General features: G+C 44.9%; 1 protein-coding gene across 1 annotated transcript; it reads left to right on the top strand.

Moving 5' to 3' along the window:
* The first annotated feature begins 17,619 nt into the window (after positions 1-17,619).
* On the top strand, positions 17,620-18,095 carry LOC101617060 (60S ribosomal protein L32-like). Its single transcript, XM_045157439.1, has one exon. The coding sequence runs from the start codon at positions 17,636-17,638 to the stop codon at positions 18,041-18,043; it is 408 nt and encodes a 135-aa protein (XP_045013374.1). The 5' UTR covers positions 17,620-17,635; the 3' UTR covers positions 18,044-18,095.
* Positions 18,096-18,486: the final 391 nt, after the last annotated feature.

The raw sequence follows: 18,486 nt of genomic DNA, 5'->3' as shown, positions 1-18,486 counted from the left end.
GAGACAGAGAGAGAGAATTGGCATGCCAGGGCTTCAGCCACTGCAACTGAATGCCAGACGCTGCGCCACCTAGTGGGCATGTGCGACCTTGCGTTTGCCTCACTTTTGTGCATCTGGCTTACTGGGATCTGGGAGTTGAACATGGGTCCTTAGGCTTCACAGGCAAGCACCTTAACCACTAAGCCATAAGTGCACTCACTCATGCATAGTCTCCCTGAAAGTTCATTCAGTGGACACAGTTTGCATTACTGCACCTGCATCCAAACCCAGTTAGTTGAAAGTGCAGGGCCCCTGTTTCCTTATGACAGATAGATCTTGGAACATGTTTGAATACTTAACAGGGCATTGACAAAGGGCTGCTTGGGAGAATAACTCATTCCTATTGTTTAGAGAAAGGATAGTCACAACTTAAGGCAGGTGGGGGTACACGGTTGCCAACAAGTTGCTAAGTGCATTGTTATGAAAGGGGTGTGTTTAGTGCCAAGGGCTAAGTGGCATCCTGGGTTACGGAACCAGTGCCTATGCTTGCCTGCCTCAGCCCCAGTGGTCAGTGTGGAGCACCAGCCTTCTCTCAGAGCTAATGGCCCAGCCATTCACTGTGCCTGATCCTAGCCTTGATGCAAAAGATGAGCTTCCTGGATCTGGGTCCTAGCTCTGCCTAAGCATCTGTAAGCTTCAATAGCTCCGTCTCTAACATGGAAATATAAACATCACCCACCTCACCTTGGGCACGGCTGTGCAGAGGAGGATGATAGAAAAGTGTAGCTCTGAGAGAGAGTTCAGAAAATGCTAGTCGGGTAGCAGCTAGGTGGAGCCTTGTCTGGCATGGTTTCCCCAACCCTGCAAAGCCATGGGCACTGCCAGCTTTCTGCTCCCAAATGCACTGCATCTCTGATCTCCTTCCTTAAGGGCCATCTGTCAATGGAAAAGGCCACAAAAAAACTAGAGGATCCCTAGGTTCATAAAGCAGCCGGGTCTACACAATGCCAAATGGTCAAAAAAAATAAAAGGTGGGGGAAGTGAGCTGGAGAGATGGTTTAGTGGTTAAGGTGCTTGCCTGTGAAGCCTAAGGACCCAGGTTCAGTTCTCTAGGACCCATGTAAGCCAGATGTGCAATGGTGGCACATGCATCTGGAGTTCGTTTGCAGTGGCTAGAGGCCCTGGCATGCCCATTCTCTCTCTCTCTCTCTCTCTCTCTGTCTCAAATAAATAAATAAATAAATAAATAAAAATAAAATCTATTTTAAAAAATTTTTAAAGGGGAGAAAGTAGCGATAGCAACGTCTACTAGGAAATTGAAGGACTTCCTTGTTCTCTTCACAACACTACAGGAAGATCTTTTCAGCAGCTCTAAGGGGAGCAATTCATTTCCATTGTAAAGTATGTGCACAATAGCCAGGCATGGTTTCACACACCTTTAATCCCAGCACTCAGGAGGCAGAAGTAGGAGGATTGCCATGAGTCAAGGCCACCCTGAGATGACAGAGTTAATTCCAGGTCAGCCTGGACCAGAGTGAGACCCTACCTCGAAAAACCAAAAAAAAAAAAAAAAAAAAAGTATGTGCACAGTGCAGTTTGAGGTAGATAGGAGTTTGGTTCCAGGTTATTTGTTGCAAAAGGGACATGGATCTCAAGAGTTGTCTCAGCAATTAAAATTGCTTCCTGTGAACACTCAAAGACCTGCAGAGACCTGAGAGACAACTTGAGTTTGATTCCCAAGAGCCACATAAACAGCTGGGCATAGCCATGCATGCCTGTAGCCTCAGTCACATGGGGAACATAGACTCAGCCAGAGCGCTTTAAAACAAAAAAAAAAAGGGGTTACAGAGATGGCTTAGTGGTTAAGGCACTTGCCTGCAAAGCCAAAGGACCTAAGTTCAATTCCCCAGGACCCACATAAGCCAGATGAACAAGATGGTGCATGTGTCTGGAGTTCGTTTATAGTGGCTGGATGTCCTGGCGTACCTATTCTCTCTCACTCTCTCCTTCCTTCTCTCTTTCCTTCTCTCTCCCTCAGTCTGACTCTGTCTCTCTCAAATAAATAAATAAAAATAAAAAATAAACAGCAAGCTCCTGGGTCAAGCAAGAATGGGCGGAAGAGCAATGGAGCTAGGCACCTGACGTTCTGTGCCAGCCACTGCAAGCCAGTGCGCCCTGCCACAGGTCAGTGCATGGGGCACCAGCTGCAGGGGCACACACACACACACACACACACACACACACACGCACATGTGTGTGCACACTCACACAAAAAAATGGAGAGAAGTGATGTGTTAACTGCTCAAGCAGGGTCCTAGGGCCTCAGTGGGAATAGACAAGCATCTCTTAGCAGCTGGCTTCCAAACAGTCCTGGAAGTAAGTAAGGTCTGCTGCCCAAATTTTGGCATCTTTTTCTTAATATTTTTTAAATTTTATTTTTATTTATTTATTTGAGAGAGAAAGAGAGAGAGGAGAGAGAGAATGGGCATGCCAGGGCCTCCAGCCACTGCAAACAAACTACAGACGCATGAGCCCCCTTGTGGATCTGGCTTACGTGGGTGCTGGGGAATCGATCCAAGGTCCTTTGGCTTTGCAGGCAAATGTCTTAACTGCTAGGCCACTTCTCCAGCCCAGATATTTTTATGTACTTATTTGCAAGCAGAGAAAAACAGAAGGAGGGAGGGAGAGAGAGAGAAAGAACGGGCACACTAGGCCTCTAGCTATTGCAAATGATCTCCAGTTGCATGTGCCACTGTGTGCATCTGGCTTTACGTGGGAACAGGGGAATCGAACCCGAGCTTTAGGCTTTGCAGGCAAGCACCTTAATCACTGAGCCATCTCTCCAGCCCAGGCCTCCTGTCTTGGTAGAAGTGCTACCATTAGCCACATGGTCAACAAAGGGAAATAACAGAACTTCTTTACTCATGACCATGAAGAGACTCCTTATCGCTGAGCAGGAAGGGTGGGGGAGAGTTTAAAAAAAAAAAAAAGGAAAATGGTTGAAAGGGAAGAAAAGAGAACACTTTAAAAAATGGTATTCATTGATATTGGAGGATGACACCCTGAGGAAGGATTGGCTGGGAGGCGATATAACAAGAGAATGTGATGTCAGCCCCATCTCCAAAACACGTCCTCACTTGAGTTCTACTGCCCTCTACATGATCACAAGCTGCAGGGGAGGAGTGGGGCTGTTCAGGGTGGCTCGAGGAAGACCCTGAGCCTCCCGCTGACCCACAAATGTTCATCGAAGGCTAAAATCCTAAAGACAAGATGTCCAAACACATCTGCTGGTAAAAACGTAAGCAGACACAGAGAAGTACTTTAAGCCTGAAACAGAAGCTCTGAGTGGATGTTATCTAGAACACCAAGGCAGTGTCTGTTGATGTCTGGGGTCCACAGGTAAACTACACTTTGCAAACTATCGTCCTGTGACACACAGGATGTTCAATGGGGGCCGCAGGGAAATGCAGGGGACTGGATGTATAGGCCTACCCAGGTGAATGAAGCAGCATGTTTATACACAGAAGCATAGGCAGGCTTGTCTGAGGATAGTAGCTGATGCTAGGGACCTGGAAGGTCAGGGGAATTCATAGGTGGATAGAAGTCTGAGCTTAGAGTATGGGGGGAGGGGAGCCCAGGCAAGGCCAGACCAATCTACCTCTTGTTGAGGAGTTAGCACTCTGTGGGACCGCAAGCAACCATAGCCACGTGAAAGTAACAAGAACAGTTGAAGCAGGGAAGGATGGCAGAAGGAGGGGCAGTCTGTGGCTCCAAAGGTGTCTGTGGTGGTTTGATTCAGGTGTCCCCCATAAACTTAGGTGTTCTGAATGCTAGGTTCCCAGCTGATGGATATTTAGGAATTAAGGCCTCCTGGAGGGAGTGTATTGTTGGGGGCGGGCTTATGGGCTTTATAGCCAGTTTCCCCATGCCAGTGTTTGGCACACCCTCCTGTTGCTGTGGTCCATCTTCTGTTGGCCAGGGGGTGATGTCCATCCTCTGCTCATGCCATCGTTTTCCCCTGCCATCATGGAGCTTCCCCTCGAGCCTGTAAGCCAAATAAACCTCTTTTTCCCAGAAGCTGCTCTTGGTTGGGTGATTTCTACCAGCAATGCAAACTGGACTGCAACAGTGTCTGTAATGTATTGTTGCTTTAAAAAAAAAAAAAAAGAACATGAACTGGGTGTGGTGGCACATGCCTTTAATCCCAGCACTCAGGAGTTGGAGGTAGGAGGATGGTAATGAGTTCAAGGCCAGCCTGGGCTACAGAGTAAATCCTAGTTCAGCCTAGGCTCAAGTGAGACCCTGTCTCAAAAAAAAAAAAGAACACCTGTGGGTTGTCAAGACCTTACACCCACTACCAGATTCTGTGTGCATGAGCATTCATCTCATTACTCTCCAATTCTCTGAATGCTATTAATAAAAATATTTTAAATATATTTTATTTTTATTTATTTGAGAGTGACAGAGAGAGAAAGAGGCAGGGGCGCACCAGGGCTTCCAACCTCTGCAAATGAACTCCAGACATGTGCGCCCCCTTGTGCATCTGGCTAACATGGGTCCTGGGGAATAGAGCCTCCAACCGGGGTCCTTAGGCTTCATAGGCAAGCATTTAACCACTAAGCTATCTTTCCAGCCCAATAAAAATATTTTAAATGAACAATAAGGACTCACTTTCTAGCCCAAAGCATATGTTCTTTATTTTTTCAAAACTATGTGTATATAAAAGACTAGAAGTTTTATAATAAAATGTTGGTAGTGATTATCTTTGTTTCAGAAAGTTACTTCCCATTTTGAGTTTGAGCTTAGGACGTTTCTTTCAATATTTTTACAGGACACTATAGTTGTATATTAAGACTGTGGTGGTTTGAATGTAAAATGTCTGATTCATGTATTTGAATACTTAATCCCCAGATAATGGTGATGTTCTAGAAAGTGTGCAATCTATTCTTCCAAACGGTAAAGAAAAATAAATCCCAGTGATGGGGAAGATGTAGGGAAATAACAATTTTCATGTCTTGCAAGAAAAATATAGTGTCCAAAAGATAACTTATATATGTATATATGTATATATATGTATATAACATATATTCCAAATTGTTGAATATCCTAGAAACCTCTAATGTACTGATTCCATAACTGGAAGTTATTCTCAAGGAACTAATCATGGATGTACCACAGAACCAAATTTTACAAGAGAAAAATTAGCAATATTATAAAGAAAATTTAAACATAAATGATATGTAGAAAAATACATTAAATATTAAAGTTTGAGGGCTGGAGAGATGGCTTAGTGGTTAAGCGCTTGCCTGTGACGCCTAAGGACCCCGGTTCAAGGCTCGATTCCCCCGGTCCCACGTTAGCCAGATGCACAAGGGGGCGCACGCGTCTGGAGTTCGTTTGCAGAGGCTGGAAGCCCCGGCGCACCCATTCTCTCTCTCTCCCTCTATCTGTCTTTCTCTCTGTGTCTGTCACTCTCAAATAAATAAATAAATAAATAAATAAATAAATAAATAAATAAATAAATAAAATTAAAGTTTGATACATCAGTTTGTGCATGTAGTTCCCTCCCCTTTTTTCCTTTTTTTAATACTTTATTTACAAGGAGAGAGAGAGAATGGGTGCGCCCAGGGCCTCTAGACGCGGCAAACTCCAGATGCATGCACCGCCTTGTGGATCTGGCTTTACATGGACATTGGACAACTGGACCTGGGTAATTAGGTTTTGCAGGCAAGCACCTGAATAGCTGAGTCATCTCTCCAGCCCCCACCCTCCTGTTTTTGAGACAGCCTCTCTCTTTGTAGTCTAGCCTGGCCTAAATTGGCAATCCTTCTGTCTCAGCCTCCTGAGTTCTGAGATTCCTGGTGAGCACCATCACGCCTAATTCATAGTTCCATTTCTGAGACAACTATGTATCTACAAATTGACAAACGCTCAGAAGGCATATGGAAACATCAAGAGTTCCTTCCAAATGAAATAATAATAAATGTTCATTTTCTGACTTTTACTTATCATTCTCCCTAGATATGTCTTACATTAACATAAATAAGTAAAAACTATACAGATGCAAAAAAAAAAAAAAACATTATTTTATTTTTCAAAAAGATAGTATCCCTGCCCCTGTGTTGGTCAACTCGGGCTGCCACACCAAAATGCCACAAATGGATGGCTTCAACAACAGAAACTGATCTCTCACTGTTCTGGAGGCACAAAGTCCAAGATCAAGGCACCAACAGACACACGGACTTTCCTGTCTAGCAGATGGCCACCTTGTTACTCTCACCACATGACCTGTCCTCAGGCCCATCATGAATGTATCAGGTGACTCCATCTAACTCTGACTAGCTCCCAAAAAATCCCATCTCCAACACCATTGCCTTGGGAGTTAGAACTCTAAAAATGTGAATTTGGGGAGAATATTCATTTCAAACAGCCCCAGATACATAACCTGCATCTAATCATGAACTCTACCTTTCTTGGACTTTTCAAAAACGGCAATTTTAAGACAGATAAGGAAAGCATTAGTAAATAATTTCAGGTTAAAGAAGAGAAAAGACACATGACAGAGAAATGCTGCACATGACTGTCGATCAATTCTTAGACTGGAAAAAGACATATTGTTTTATTTTTTTAATACTGTTTATTTATTTGTAAGTAGAAAGAGATAGAGAGAAGAGAGACAGACAGAATGGGCACACCAAGACCTCTAGCCACTGCAAACGAACTCCAGATGTATGTGTCCCTTGTACATCTGGCTAAAGTGGGTCCTGGGGAATCGAACCTGGATCCTTCAGCTTCGCAGGCACTTAACCACTAAGCTATCTTTCCAGCTCATGTATTGTTTTAACTTGCATTATTAAGATATTAGTGAAATTTGAATAGAGGCTGCTGATTATATCATAATACTGTATCAAGATGATCAAATAAGACATGAGTGCTATTCAGAGATGGGGAAGAAAGATTGTAAAAGCCACAGAGCGGGCAGGAATACCCTGAGGCATAGTCACCCTGCTACCCCTCAGGAACTGACTGAGGCCTTCATGGCACCCCACAGTTAATACTCTAACCCCACTGAGAAGGGCCCCAGGGAAACAGGATCAGGGGCAAGGGGATAAAATAATATTACCTTACTACATACATACATATATATATGTATATGTATATATATACATGTATATGTATATGTATATATATGTATATATATATATATAAAATGCAAAAAATATTGAAGGAAAATAAAAGATGTGAGTTCTAGGAGATAATGAAGACATAGTAGGAATGAAGAGTCATGTGCCTGTAATTTATTTTCAAGTACATCATAATAAAGATAATAATACTAAAAGTATATATTTAGAAATAAAATAAAGTGAATATAGCAAAATGTCAATTATTACTATATTGAGATTAAAGGGTAGACAGTGGTATAATTTGCTAGTCTTAAAAGTTTGCTGTAAACTTGAAATGTAAGTAAAATCGAATCAAAATCCCTTTTCCATCCCAATTTATAGACTAAAACAAAGGAGAGACATGGTAATGCATTGAAGCTTCCTGGTGTTGGCTTTGAAGAGATAATTGTTGAAAGTTTGAAGAATTTTGCAAGCCTGGTGATGGTGACGGAAGTACTTACTCCACAGTGATTGGCAACTGTCACACATCAATGCTTTTCTTTCTTTCTTTTACTATTTTCTTCCTTCCTTTCTTCCTTCCTTCTTTTTTCTTGGTCCAGAGGACCAATTGTTAAGCATTTCCCAAAACCACCCACAGCTCGCTAGGCCTGCCCCTGAAGACAAGCAGCCGAGCTCCTGGGTTACGACTCTGAAGGACGAGACTATCTACTGCTCCTACCATTGGCATCCCAGTTATTCATCAGTGACATACGCCAAAAACGTTCCCTGGTCAGATAAGTTTAGGTAAAGCAGAGACAAACAAATTTAAACTGGTTTGCTCTTCAAGCAAATAACAGTGTGTAACTTTGGGCTAGAGGGATGGCTTAGCAGTTAAAGTGTTTGCCTGCAAAGCCAAAGGATCCAGGTTCGATTCCCCAGGATGCAAGTTAGCCAGATGCACAAGGGGGTGCATGCATCTGGAGTTCGTTTGCAGTGGCTGGGGGCCTGGTGCACCCATTCTCTCTCCCTCCCTCCCTCCCTCTCTCTCTCTCTCTCTCTCTCTCTCTCTCTCTCTCTCTCTCTCTCTCTCTCTCTCTCTCCTCTCTCCCACTTTCTCTGTCAAATAAATGAATAATATTTTAAATAGTGTGCACCTTTTCTCAATTTTTTTATGATAAGCTTCCTTTTTCAGAACTTCTCTTGGGATTTGTTTTTCAAAACATACCTGGGCAGAAGTGATAACCAGTTATCTAATTGGATGGTAAATAGCAGGTCTCCAGGGAAAGGAGAGGCCACTCAAAGGCCATCGGCATGCTCCCAACCATTATGGGGGTGTTTACAATGGTGTGACCCTGGCTTGGCTACTTGTAGGATCCTCTTCCCTCTTCCACCCCATGAAGAAGATGTTCTGATCCCCATTTTACAGATGAGCAAACTGAGGCTCTGACAAATGAGTTGGGGTAGGCTTCCATAGGTTGGGAATCAAAGACAAGAATGAGTTTGACATCCTGGCTGCATGATGAGAAGGAACAGAGGGTCAGGGTTTGGGCTTTGTGGTCAAACTTGTGTCTGGTCACCTGAACATCACTTGGCTTCCTTGGGCCAAATCAGCCTGAACCAAAGGAGTCACACTCGCAGGGGATGCCCGGTACTGGGAAGATCCCTGTTCCAGTTTCTGCTAGACCAGTCTCACCTCTGCTTCATCATCAATGAGAGTCACAGGAGCCACCGGGTACCAGGGAAAAGCAGGTCCAATCAGTGATGGGTGCATGTGCATGTGCTTTCTGGCCCTTCAAACACCTACCTGTGCTGGGGGCTTAGATTATAGGGCTCCTCTCAATAGTACAGCCCTTGACTCCATCCCCTCCCCCAAAAAAATATCTCAGGTCAGCCAAACTCACCAGAAGCCAACCTGCAGACCCTTTGCGACAACAGCTGCCCTCAAAACAGATCACAGCGTCTTCTAGTTAATGATGAACTGCATTAAAGATGCAGTGACTAAGTAAAAGTCAACTGCCTTAAATGTTGTCAGGCAAGGCAAGGATTCCCCAAGCCTGGTCTGAAAAGGGTGTCCTGGCTGGACTGGACTGAGGGATCTGGGAAGAATCAAACCCTTGTCTATTAGCTGAGGCTGGAGAACCAGGGCATGGCAAGCCCTGAGCTTGTGGGAACAGGATGGCTATCAAGACCACCCCCACCCCCACTAGTACCACCGCCACCACCTCCTCCAACCAGCGCTCTAAGCATGGTCCACGCATCCCCAGCCGCAGCGTCACCCAGGAGCTTGTTGTCCCTGGTGCACTCAGCCCCGCCAGAGACCCGTGAAAAGAGACTCTGCATTCCAACGCAAGCCCCAGGCCGTCCATCCTCATGCTACATACATTATGAGGTTTTCCCTCATGGGAACTGGAGACAAGAGGCCATTGGGAAGGAATTATCTTCCTCTGCTTATAGTCACACACCTGCAGAATTCACAGTTGATTTTGAGCCCTTCCTCCCGCCAGGGAGTACAGAGACCACTACTGAGACCCCCTGAGGGGTGCCTTTCACCATGAAATGGCTCAAGAGTCCCTAACTTAAGATAGTCTGGAAAGAAAACGGGTTCACACATTATGGCACCATTCTGCGTTCCGGCCCCACCACTGGGCCTGTGGGTTTCTTGGCCCCCTGCCTCCACCTGGCAAGAGCATGGGGGCAATCCCTCCACCCCAAACTTTTGTGTCTTTGTGGAATGTTCAGTGAAAAACTGCAGACTATGTAAATCAGAGATCATTAGAGGTTGGGTTTTTTCCTTAAAGAATGGATTCAGCAAAACGCTGTTTTCTCCCCGGCTCTGGGTCTCTATTTAGGGGATTGGAGCTCTGTTTATTTATTTATTTATTTATTCATTAGCTGGGCCCACAGTCAAGGAGAAGGAAGCAGGGCTATTAATCTTTCCTGTCATCCATTCACAGATGTGGAGTTCACACCACAGCAAATGTGAAGTCAGCAGTACACAGGCACAAGGTGGAAATTTCGAGAGAAACAAGCTTAGAGGAATGAAAAAAAATTTTTTAAAAAATGGGGGTTGGGGATGGGGTGGGGAAGAAGAGGATGCAAGGATGGAGCACATTTAAAATGGGGTCCAGGCCTCTCTGGAAGCCCACATGTGCTCACGGTAATCTCATTCTCAGCATGGGAGTATCATTGATATGTTAATAATCATTTGCTTTTCTCTTCATCCTAAAGAAATGAAGTTTGCAAAATGAGCCTGACAAAGGAGTGTGCGTGTGCGTGCGTGCGTGTGTGTGTGTGTGTGTGTGTGTGTGTGTGTGTGGTGTTTATAGAGGGACACACAGCCTTCTCCGCCTATTTATGGCATCTACTTAGTAGATTCTGGAAATCTCCGTGGAAAGGCGAGTGCTCCCAGGCAAGAAAGCATGAGATATCCCCTTTGGGAACAACGTGATATCCCTTGTGGTGGGTAGATGGCTCCATGGCTAAACATGCAATAGCCATGCATCTAGCTAGAGAACTACCCTAGAAATGTCTCAGGTAGCTCTCATGCCTAGTCCCAAGACAGGGGACCCTACTGCCCCCATGTCCTTGAAGCAGCAGCAGTTGTTAGGAGGTAGATCAGGAAAATCAGCCCACAAGCTTCCTAGACCTGGTATATCTCCAAAGCTTAGTGAAAGCCATGAGTCCCAACATAAACATGTCCATCATGCTAGAATCAGCCTCTTCCCATCCTCGGTTTCCTTCTTGTTCTATTCTGGCTTTGAGGGCTATACTTTAGCTCTTTGCTAGTCGTTTTTTTTTCCCCCTGACTATGCCTGGAGTAGCCAGAGTTCCAGAATGCATGCAGAACATTCCAGAGACATGATGCTGCCCCCTCTGGCTCAGGCCACACTAACTGATCCCAGCCTGGTACAAATCTGACCTCATCTCTCACCTCAAGCCACTGCCATTCCCATGAGGAAGCTCCATCTCCACGCTCCCAACTGTCCTGAGATGTCAAGGTCCTTGTCCCACAGCCACACCCAAGCATGGTCCCATCTCATGTCAGGAAGGCTGAGTCCACTTTGCCTGGAATGGGCCCTCACAACCTTGAGCAGCAACAGAGAGGTGTTGCCTGTTCAGAGGGAGGCTGACGTCAGTAACTTCTCTGATCACAATGTGAACTCCTCGAGACTTAGAGATCACGTTTATTTCGTCTCTGCTCCTTGGCACTTAGTGGATTCTTGGTGAACTGTATTAAACTGTGTTGAATCCCAGGTCAACAGCGGAGTTGAGAAAATGCTGGCTGCCTGGGGGGTGTGGTTGGGTTTGATCAGAAAGTACTGTACAAGCCGAAATACTTCTCTGGGTGAATGAAGGGGATTCTGAGGCTGTCTGAATGCACTGGAAAAGAACGATGGTCTCTTTGTGATCCTGTATTGGGTGTCAGAGGGACAGGTTCCACTCATTCCTCCCATTAAATATGGAAGCAGCCCCAAGTCACAGAGCTTTTCATATGTGATGGTGGATTCACAGATCACACTGGCCTCGGAAGAGGCAGGACAAGAGGACACAGGTTCCATGAGTAAGGAGAAGACCCAGATGGGAAGCTGCAGAGTGATGGCCCCAGTGGGAAGCTGAGTGTGGGCACTGAACAGCTGGGGCAGCTACATCAAGAACAGATACCACAGAGATCACCAGTGGTATGACAGCAGGCCAGGTCCACCCCAATGTGCTCAACAAAACCCATTCCCAGCACCCAGAACAGGTGTCAGGCCCACTTATGTCCTACTTCTGGAACATTCCCACATCTATAAACGTGACTTCTTTGCGGCCACATCCTTGGTCACATCTGTAAAGCATTAGCAATAAAACCCAGACCAAAAAAGGAGTAAGAAAACTACATGTGCCTCATTACATTAGCATAAGGCATAGCATAGCACATCCCTGTTGATAAATTCCAACTTTCTGGTGGCCACCAGAACCTCAGCATGTGGCCAGGACAATCCTACAGCCTCTTCTATTGGCTTCCACCCACCCTAGATTCCAGATACCAAGCCAGAAACACCAGGCTATTTCTGAGAATCCTAGGCCAGAAACCCCAGGCTATCTCTGACTCCAAGCTTCAGTCCATGTTTGTTAGCCATCTCTCCCACCTTTGCTTGGGTCACTACGCTTGTCCTTTAGATATCAGGTGAGACACTGCCTCTTCCAGGGGGCTTCCCTGATCTCACTCAACCCCCAAAGCCGTGCACTTAACTCCTGCCATAGAATCGCCATGCTTGCATTGTCACTGCCTGTTTCTATTTATCTTCTTTCACAACACACAGAGAAACCTTCTTCAGTAAAGCACCAACAACAAATAGGTTAGGCATCATAGGTTTTGTGGAGCAGACTCACTTGATAGAGTCCAGCCTGACCCAGCTGAGCCCCAGCCAACCCATAGACCTAGGAGATGGCACAACTTCTGGCTGCTGGCCACCACCTTGGGGTGCTTTGTTACATAGCGTTATTGTAACCAGAACTAAAATAATAGAGTAATGAGCTTTCTCCAAATCTCCCTGGTTGGTCTCCAGGGGCTGAACTGCATCCCCCATGCTTCTCCAACAGAGCTCTGTCCTTTGGGATCTGTATTCATCCAAATGGGAAAGCTTAGGACATTGGAGGTCTTTAACTGACTTGAACTTTCTGGATGTTTAAGCAGATCGTGGAGCTCTGAGGAAGCACTCTGGTCATTGCAGCCTTCGGAGAGGTTCTAACATGGCATCTTCTGAAGGTGATGGAGAATCCAATTGCAGAATGGCTCTTGACAGTACTGGAACAGAGCAAACCTTGACTCAGCTGCTTATGGCCAGTGAATGGAGAACCAAAGTTCAAGCCCCAATGGCTCAAGCATGAAAGAATTCTTTCTTGGAAAATATCCACTGATTTCAAGGGGGGAGGGGATATCCTGTTGTGAAATTGTTGGGCTAATGGCCTTGGTTGCACAATTTCTAGAATAGCTTAGGTTCGCAGGTATGAACTAGAGCCTTTGAAACTCATAGGTTGAGTGAGCCCATCAGAGCAAATCTCAAATGTGAATTCTTGCTGTCTTATATGGAAACTTGGGGCTGGAGAGATGGCTTAGCAGTTAAGGTGTTTGCCTGCAAAGCCAAAGGATCCCATTTCAATTCTCTAGGACCCACATAAGCCAGATACACAAGGGAGCTCATGCATTTAGAGTTCGTTTACAGTGGCGAGATGCCCTGATGTGCCCATTCTCTCAATCTCTCTCCCTCCTTCTCTCTCTTCCTCTCCTTTTCTCTCTCTCTCTCTCTCTCTCTCTCTCTCTCTCTCTTTCCCTCTCTCCCTCTTTCTCTCTCTCTAATACACACACACACACACACACACACACACACACATATATATATATATATGGAAGAAATGTGTTGAAATATTATCATGGTAGATTTTTGCAAATAAATAAATATAGTAATTATTCATTACCCTACATCCATATCCTTTTGCAGACCCCCATCAAGAGTTGAGATTTTCCCCACCTTTGAAATCTGGGATGGCCTGGTTATGAGCTTTGACCAGTGGAATTTGAGGAAAGTAATGGTACACCACTTCCACAGCAGGCTTCATCTGGTTCTCTGAAAGCCCTACCCAGCCTCCCTTTGAATAAGCTGAGATAACTTGCAGGTTATGATATAACAGAAAGCACCAATCAGTCATCGCAGCTGGAACAATCCTAAACAAGCCAACCTACAGCCATCCCTAGGCACAGTGAATCTGGCCAAGACCAGAAGAGCCTCCCAGCTGAGCTCAGCCCACACTGCCAACCGAGAGAATTATGAGCTGAGAAACAGTAGTTGTTTTAATCCACTGCTTTGGAGTCATGTTTACCCAATAAAATGGATGGCATTTTCTTTATTTAAAAATGCACTGAAGCCAGGTGGCACACGCCTTTAATCCTAGCACTCAGGAAGCAGAGGTAGGAGAATCACCATGAGTTATAGGCCACCCTGAGACTTCATAGTTAATTCCAAGTCAGCCTGGACCAGAGTGAGACCCTACCTCGAAAAACAAATAATAACAATAATAATAATAATACATTGGATCACTTCACACCTCACCCACAGATAATATTAAGAAAAAATAAAAAAAAATAACAAGTGTTGGAAAATATGTGTGAAAATTGGAACACTTGTGCACTGTTGGAAAAATTACAAAATGGTACAGCTGCTGTGAAAAACATCAGTTGCACAAAATATTAAAAATCAAATCACCATATGACTAAAAATTCTACTTCAGAGCATACTCCTAGAAGAATGGAAACTAGAGTCTCAATGATATTTATGCACCCCCGTTCATAGCAGCATTATTCACAACAGCCAAAACGTGGAAATAATTCAAATGTCCATCAATAGTCAAATGAATAAGCAAACTGTGGTGTATACCTACATTGGATATTATTTGGCCTTCAGAAGGAAATTCTGTCACATGTTACACATAACTTCAGAACATTATGCTAAGTGAGATACACTAGTAATAAAAAAGGTATATACTATGTGGTTATGAGATGCTCAGATTAGTCAAATTCATAGACAGGAAATAGAATGATTGCTGCTAGTAATCAGGAAGCAGAGGTAGGGAGGGAATGAACATTTACAGAGTCTCAACTTTTTGTTAAATATTTTATTTATTTACTTATTTAAATGAGAGAGGGGGGAGTGAGAGAGGGAGGGAGAGAATGCACAAGCCAGGGCCTCTAGCCACTGTAAACAAACTCCAGATACATGTGCCACATTGTACATTTTGCTTATGTGGGTACTATGGAATCTAACTTGGGTCCTTAGGCTTTGCAGGCAAGTGCCTTAATCTCCAGCCCCAGAGTCTCAAGTTTAAAAGATGAAAAATTTCTGGAGAGCTGGGGAAGACGGTTCAGTGGTTAAAAGTGCTGGCTGCACAAGCCTGATAACCAAAGCCCAGGTCTCCAAAGGCTGTGTCAAGTCAGATAGAAGTGGTGCGTGTGTCTGTAATCCCAACCCACCTACAGCAAGGAGGAAGCCAAGTGAGGAGAATCCCAAAGTTCATGGACCATGTTACAGCCAGGTTCACATTTCTGGCAGAAAAAAAACCTGACCAAGAGCAGTTCATGGGGAGAAAAAAAAGGTTTAGTTTGGCTTACAGATTCAAGAGGAAGCTCCATGATGGCAGTGGAAAACAATGGCATGAGCAGAGGGTGGACATTACTTCCTGGCCAACATCAGGTAGACAACAGCAACAGAAGAGTGTGCCAAACACCGGCAAGAGGAAGCTGTTTATAACACCCACAAGGCTGCCCCCCAGCAATACCCTGCCTCCAGGAGGATTCAATTCCCTAATTGCTATCAGCTGGGAACCTAAGCATTCAGAACACAAGTTTATGGGGAACACCTGAACCAAACCACTGCAGGCCAACTCACCTGGCATTCACAGCAGAAAAAGAGACAAGACACGCACACACACACACAGAGAGAGAGAGAGAGAGAGAGAGAGAGAGTACTGGAGATGAATGGTTTGATAGTTGCACAACAGTATGAATCTATAGCACAACTGACTCACTTAACTAGTATTCAGGCTGGGCATGGTGCACACGCCTTTAATCCCAGCACTCAGCAGGCAGAGGTAGGAGGATCACTATGAGTTCGAAGCCAGCCTGAGACCACATACATAGTGAATTCCAGATCAGCCTGGGCTAGAGCAAGAACCTACATCGAAAACCAAAAATAGCCGGGCGTGGTAGCGCACACCTTTAATCCCAGCACTCGGGAGGCAGAGGTAGGAGGATCGCCGTGAGTTCAAGGCCACCCTGAGACTACAGAGTGAATTCCAGGTCAGCCTGGACCAGAGTGAGACCCTACCTCGAAAAACCAAAACAAACAAAAAAAAAAGAAAACCAAAAATATTCTGATGATGAATCTTATGTCGGGTGTATTTTAAATGATTTTTAAAAAGCAAAATGCATTCTGATGTTAAGGAAAACTTTCTGGAAGCAATTAGAGCTCAAAGAATCCTTGGCCACTCTGAGAAGAAAAAAAAAAAAAAACAGAGCATACATTTACAGCAGCAAAAAAAGAAGGCACAGGCCTTTCTAGGAAATGCTGAGGGGAGTTATATTCAGAATGAGGTGGGGGAACCCTATGATGTTAGAGGCTGAATTACTCAGGACTCTTGGTTCCAAGTAACAGAAAACTAACTCACACAAAGCCAAAGCAAAAAGGGAAATTTAGCCAGGTGTGATGTCACACATCTTTAATCCCAGCACTGGACAGAGGTAGGTAGATCACTGTGAGTTGGAGGCCAGCCTGAGACTACATAGTGAATTCCAGATCATCCTAGGCTAGAGTAAGATCCTATCTCCAAAAAAAAAGGAGGGGGGAATTATTTTCTGCTATACCTTGGAATGACAATGCATGGGCAGTTCACAGATTTAGAGAAGGACCTCACAACAAGACCAGGTCTCTCTTCTGATGTCTAATGGTTTTCACTCTGTCTTGCAGTTCTGGCTTTGAGCCCACCCTTCATCATTTTCCTGCATTGGCCCCAGAAGCAAGACAGCTTTCCACCCAATTGTGTACTATAAAGTTCTAGAAAGATACATGATTCATTTGGCTTGAGTCCCACAGACACCAATGGGCCGATCATGGTGTCTAGGACGACGGAGGATTCTGACTTAGGAGAGATTAGCTTCCAATGCTTGCTTGGCAAATTTGTTCAGTTACTATGATCTGCAATGGGTGTTATTATGTTAGAGTGAGGGCTGCTTAAGAACGCTATCCCCACCACTAAGAAATCGATTCCCAAGTTCCAGCGTGGCAGAAAGGTAACAAGAATAAGCTATGGGGACTGTTAGACATGAGTGTGAGGCTCGGCTATATCACCAAATAGCAGAGAGAACCTAGACTACATCTAACATTTCATTACCTCAGTTTCTCCACTTACAAATTAGAATCACTGTGGCGTGGATGGCGTGAGGGTTAAAGATGAGAATGCTTATGAATCATTCCTCACTATGTCTCTGAGGTGGTTTGATTCAGGTGTCCCCCACAGACTTAGATGTTCTGAATGCTTGATCCCCAGCTGATGGCAATTAGAAATTGGAGCCTTGCTGGCAGAGGTGTGTTGTTGGGGGGCTGGGGTGGGAGTCAGGAAAATTCACTCACCCCACCTCTGCCTCCCCCTCACCCCTAACACCGGGATCTCTCTGATCTCATGGGGAGCTCTGCTTCCTTCAACCCAGAGCGTGCATTGGGAGAACAAATGCGGACAGAGGGATGCTCCGAGCAGGGACCAACTCAGGCAGGTTCATCCTCATGCCTTTTTCCCCTGGCATTACAATACCAGGGAGGAAGGGCTGGGCATACGGCTCCCAGTTGCACTTGTCTTCCATATGCAAGATCTTGGGCTTGACTGCAAACACATGAGTTTTTAAAAAGCCAGGTAGTGCACGCTAATATCCCACCTCTTACACATAGCTTAAAACATCACACGGTCCCTCCCTCTTCTTCGGCGCTGCCTGCGGAGGTAGCTGCCATCTTCTGCTTGGCATCATGGCTGCCCTCAGACCTCTGGTGAAGCCCAAGATTGTCAAAAAGAGGACCAAGAAGTTCATCCGGCACCAGTCAGACCGATATGTCAAAATCAAGCGTAACTGGCGGAAACCCAGAGGTATTGACAACAGGGTGCGGAGAAGATTCAAAGGCCAAATTCTGATGCCCAGCATTGGTTATGGGAGCTGCAAGAAAACAAAGCACATGCTGCCCAGTGGCTTCCGGAAGTTCCTGGTCCGCAACGTCAAGGAGCTGGAAGTGCTCCTAATGTGCAGCAAGCCTTACTGTGCTGAGATTGCTCACAACGTTTCTTCAAAGAACCGCAAAGCCATTGTGGAAAGAGCGGCCCAGCTGGCTATTAGAGTCACCAATCCCAACGCCAGGCTGCGCAGTGAAGAAAATGAATAAGCAGCTTATGTACATCTTATATTTGTACTTAAATAAAACCAGGAAACATGCTGTCTTTCCTAGTATACTCCTCAAAAAAAATCATGTGTCACTCGTAGTAGACATTTTTAATGTTCTGTTCATTTATTTGCAAGCAGAAAGAGAGAGAGAGATAGAAGGGGTGTGCCGGGCCCTCTAGCCACTGCAAATGAACTCCAGACGTGTTCATTACTTTGTGCATTGGACTTTATGTGGGTACTGGGGAACCAAACCCGGGTCGTTAGGCTTTGCAAGCAAGCACCTTAACCACTGAGAAATCTCCCCAGCCCCTTTATTCATCATTTTAAAAATAATTGTAATAGGCAAAAATATTTCTCTGTGTCCGTGTTTATTTTGTCATAAAATTTAAATGTTCTCTAAATTTTCTCTGAAATAAATTTTTTTTCTAAGATACAGAAATCTTG

This window comes from Jaculus jaculus, chromosome 8 (assembly GCF_020740685.1).
Source record: "Jaculus jaculus isolate mJacJac1 chromosome 8, mJacJac1.mat.Y.cur, whole genome shotgun sequence".
NCBI lineage: Eukaryota > Metazoa > Chordata > Mammalia > Rodentia > Dipodidae > Jaculus > Jaculus jaculus.
This window is presented reverse-complemented; position numbering and strand designations above follow the sequence as displayed.

What these genes read in the sequence shown, in the direction of transcription:
- LOC101617060 (XM_045157439.1), top strand. Translation starts at nt 17,636, where the DNA reads ATGGCTGCCCTCAGACCTCTGGTGAAGCCCAAGATTGTCAAAAAGAGG.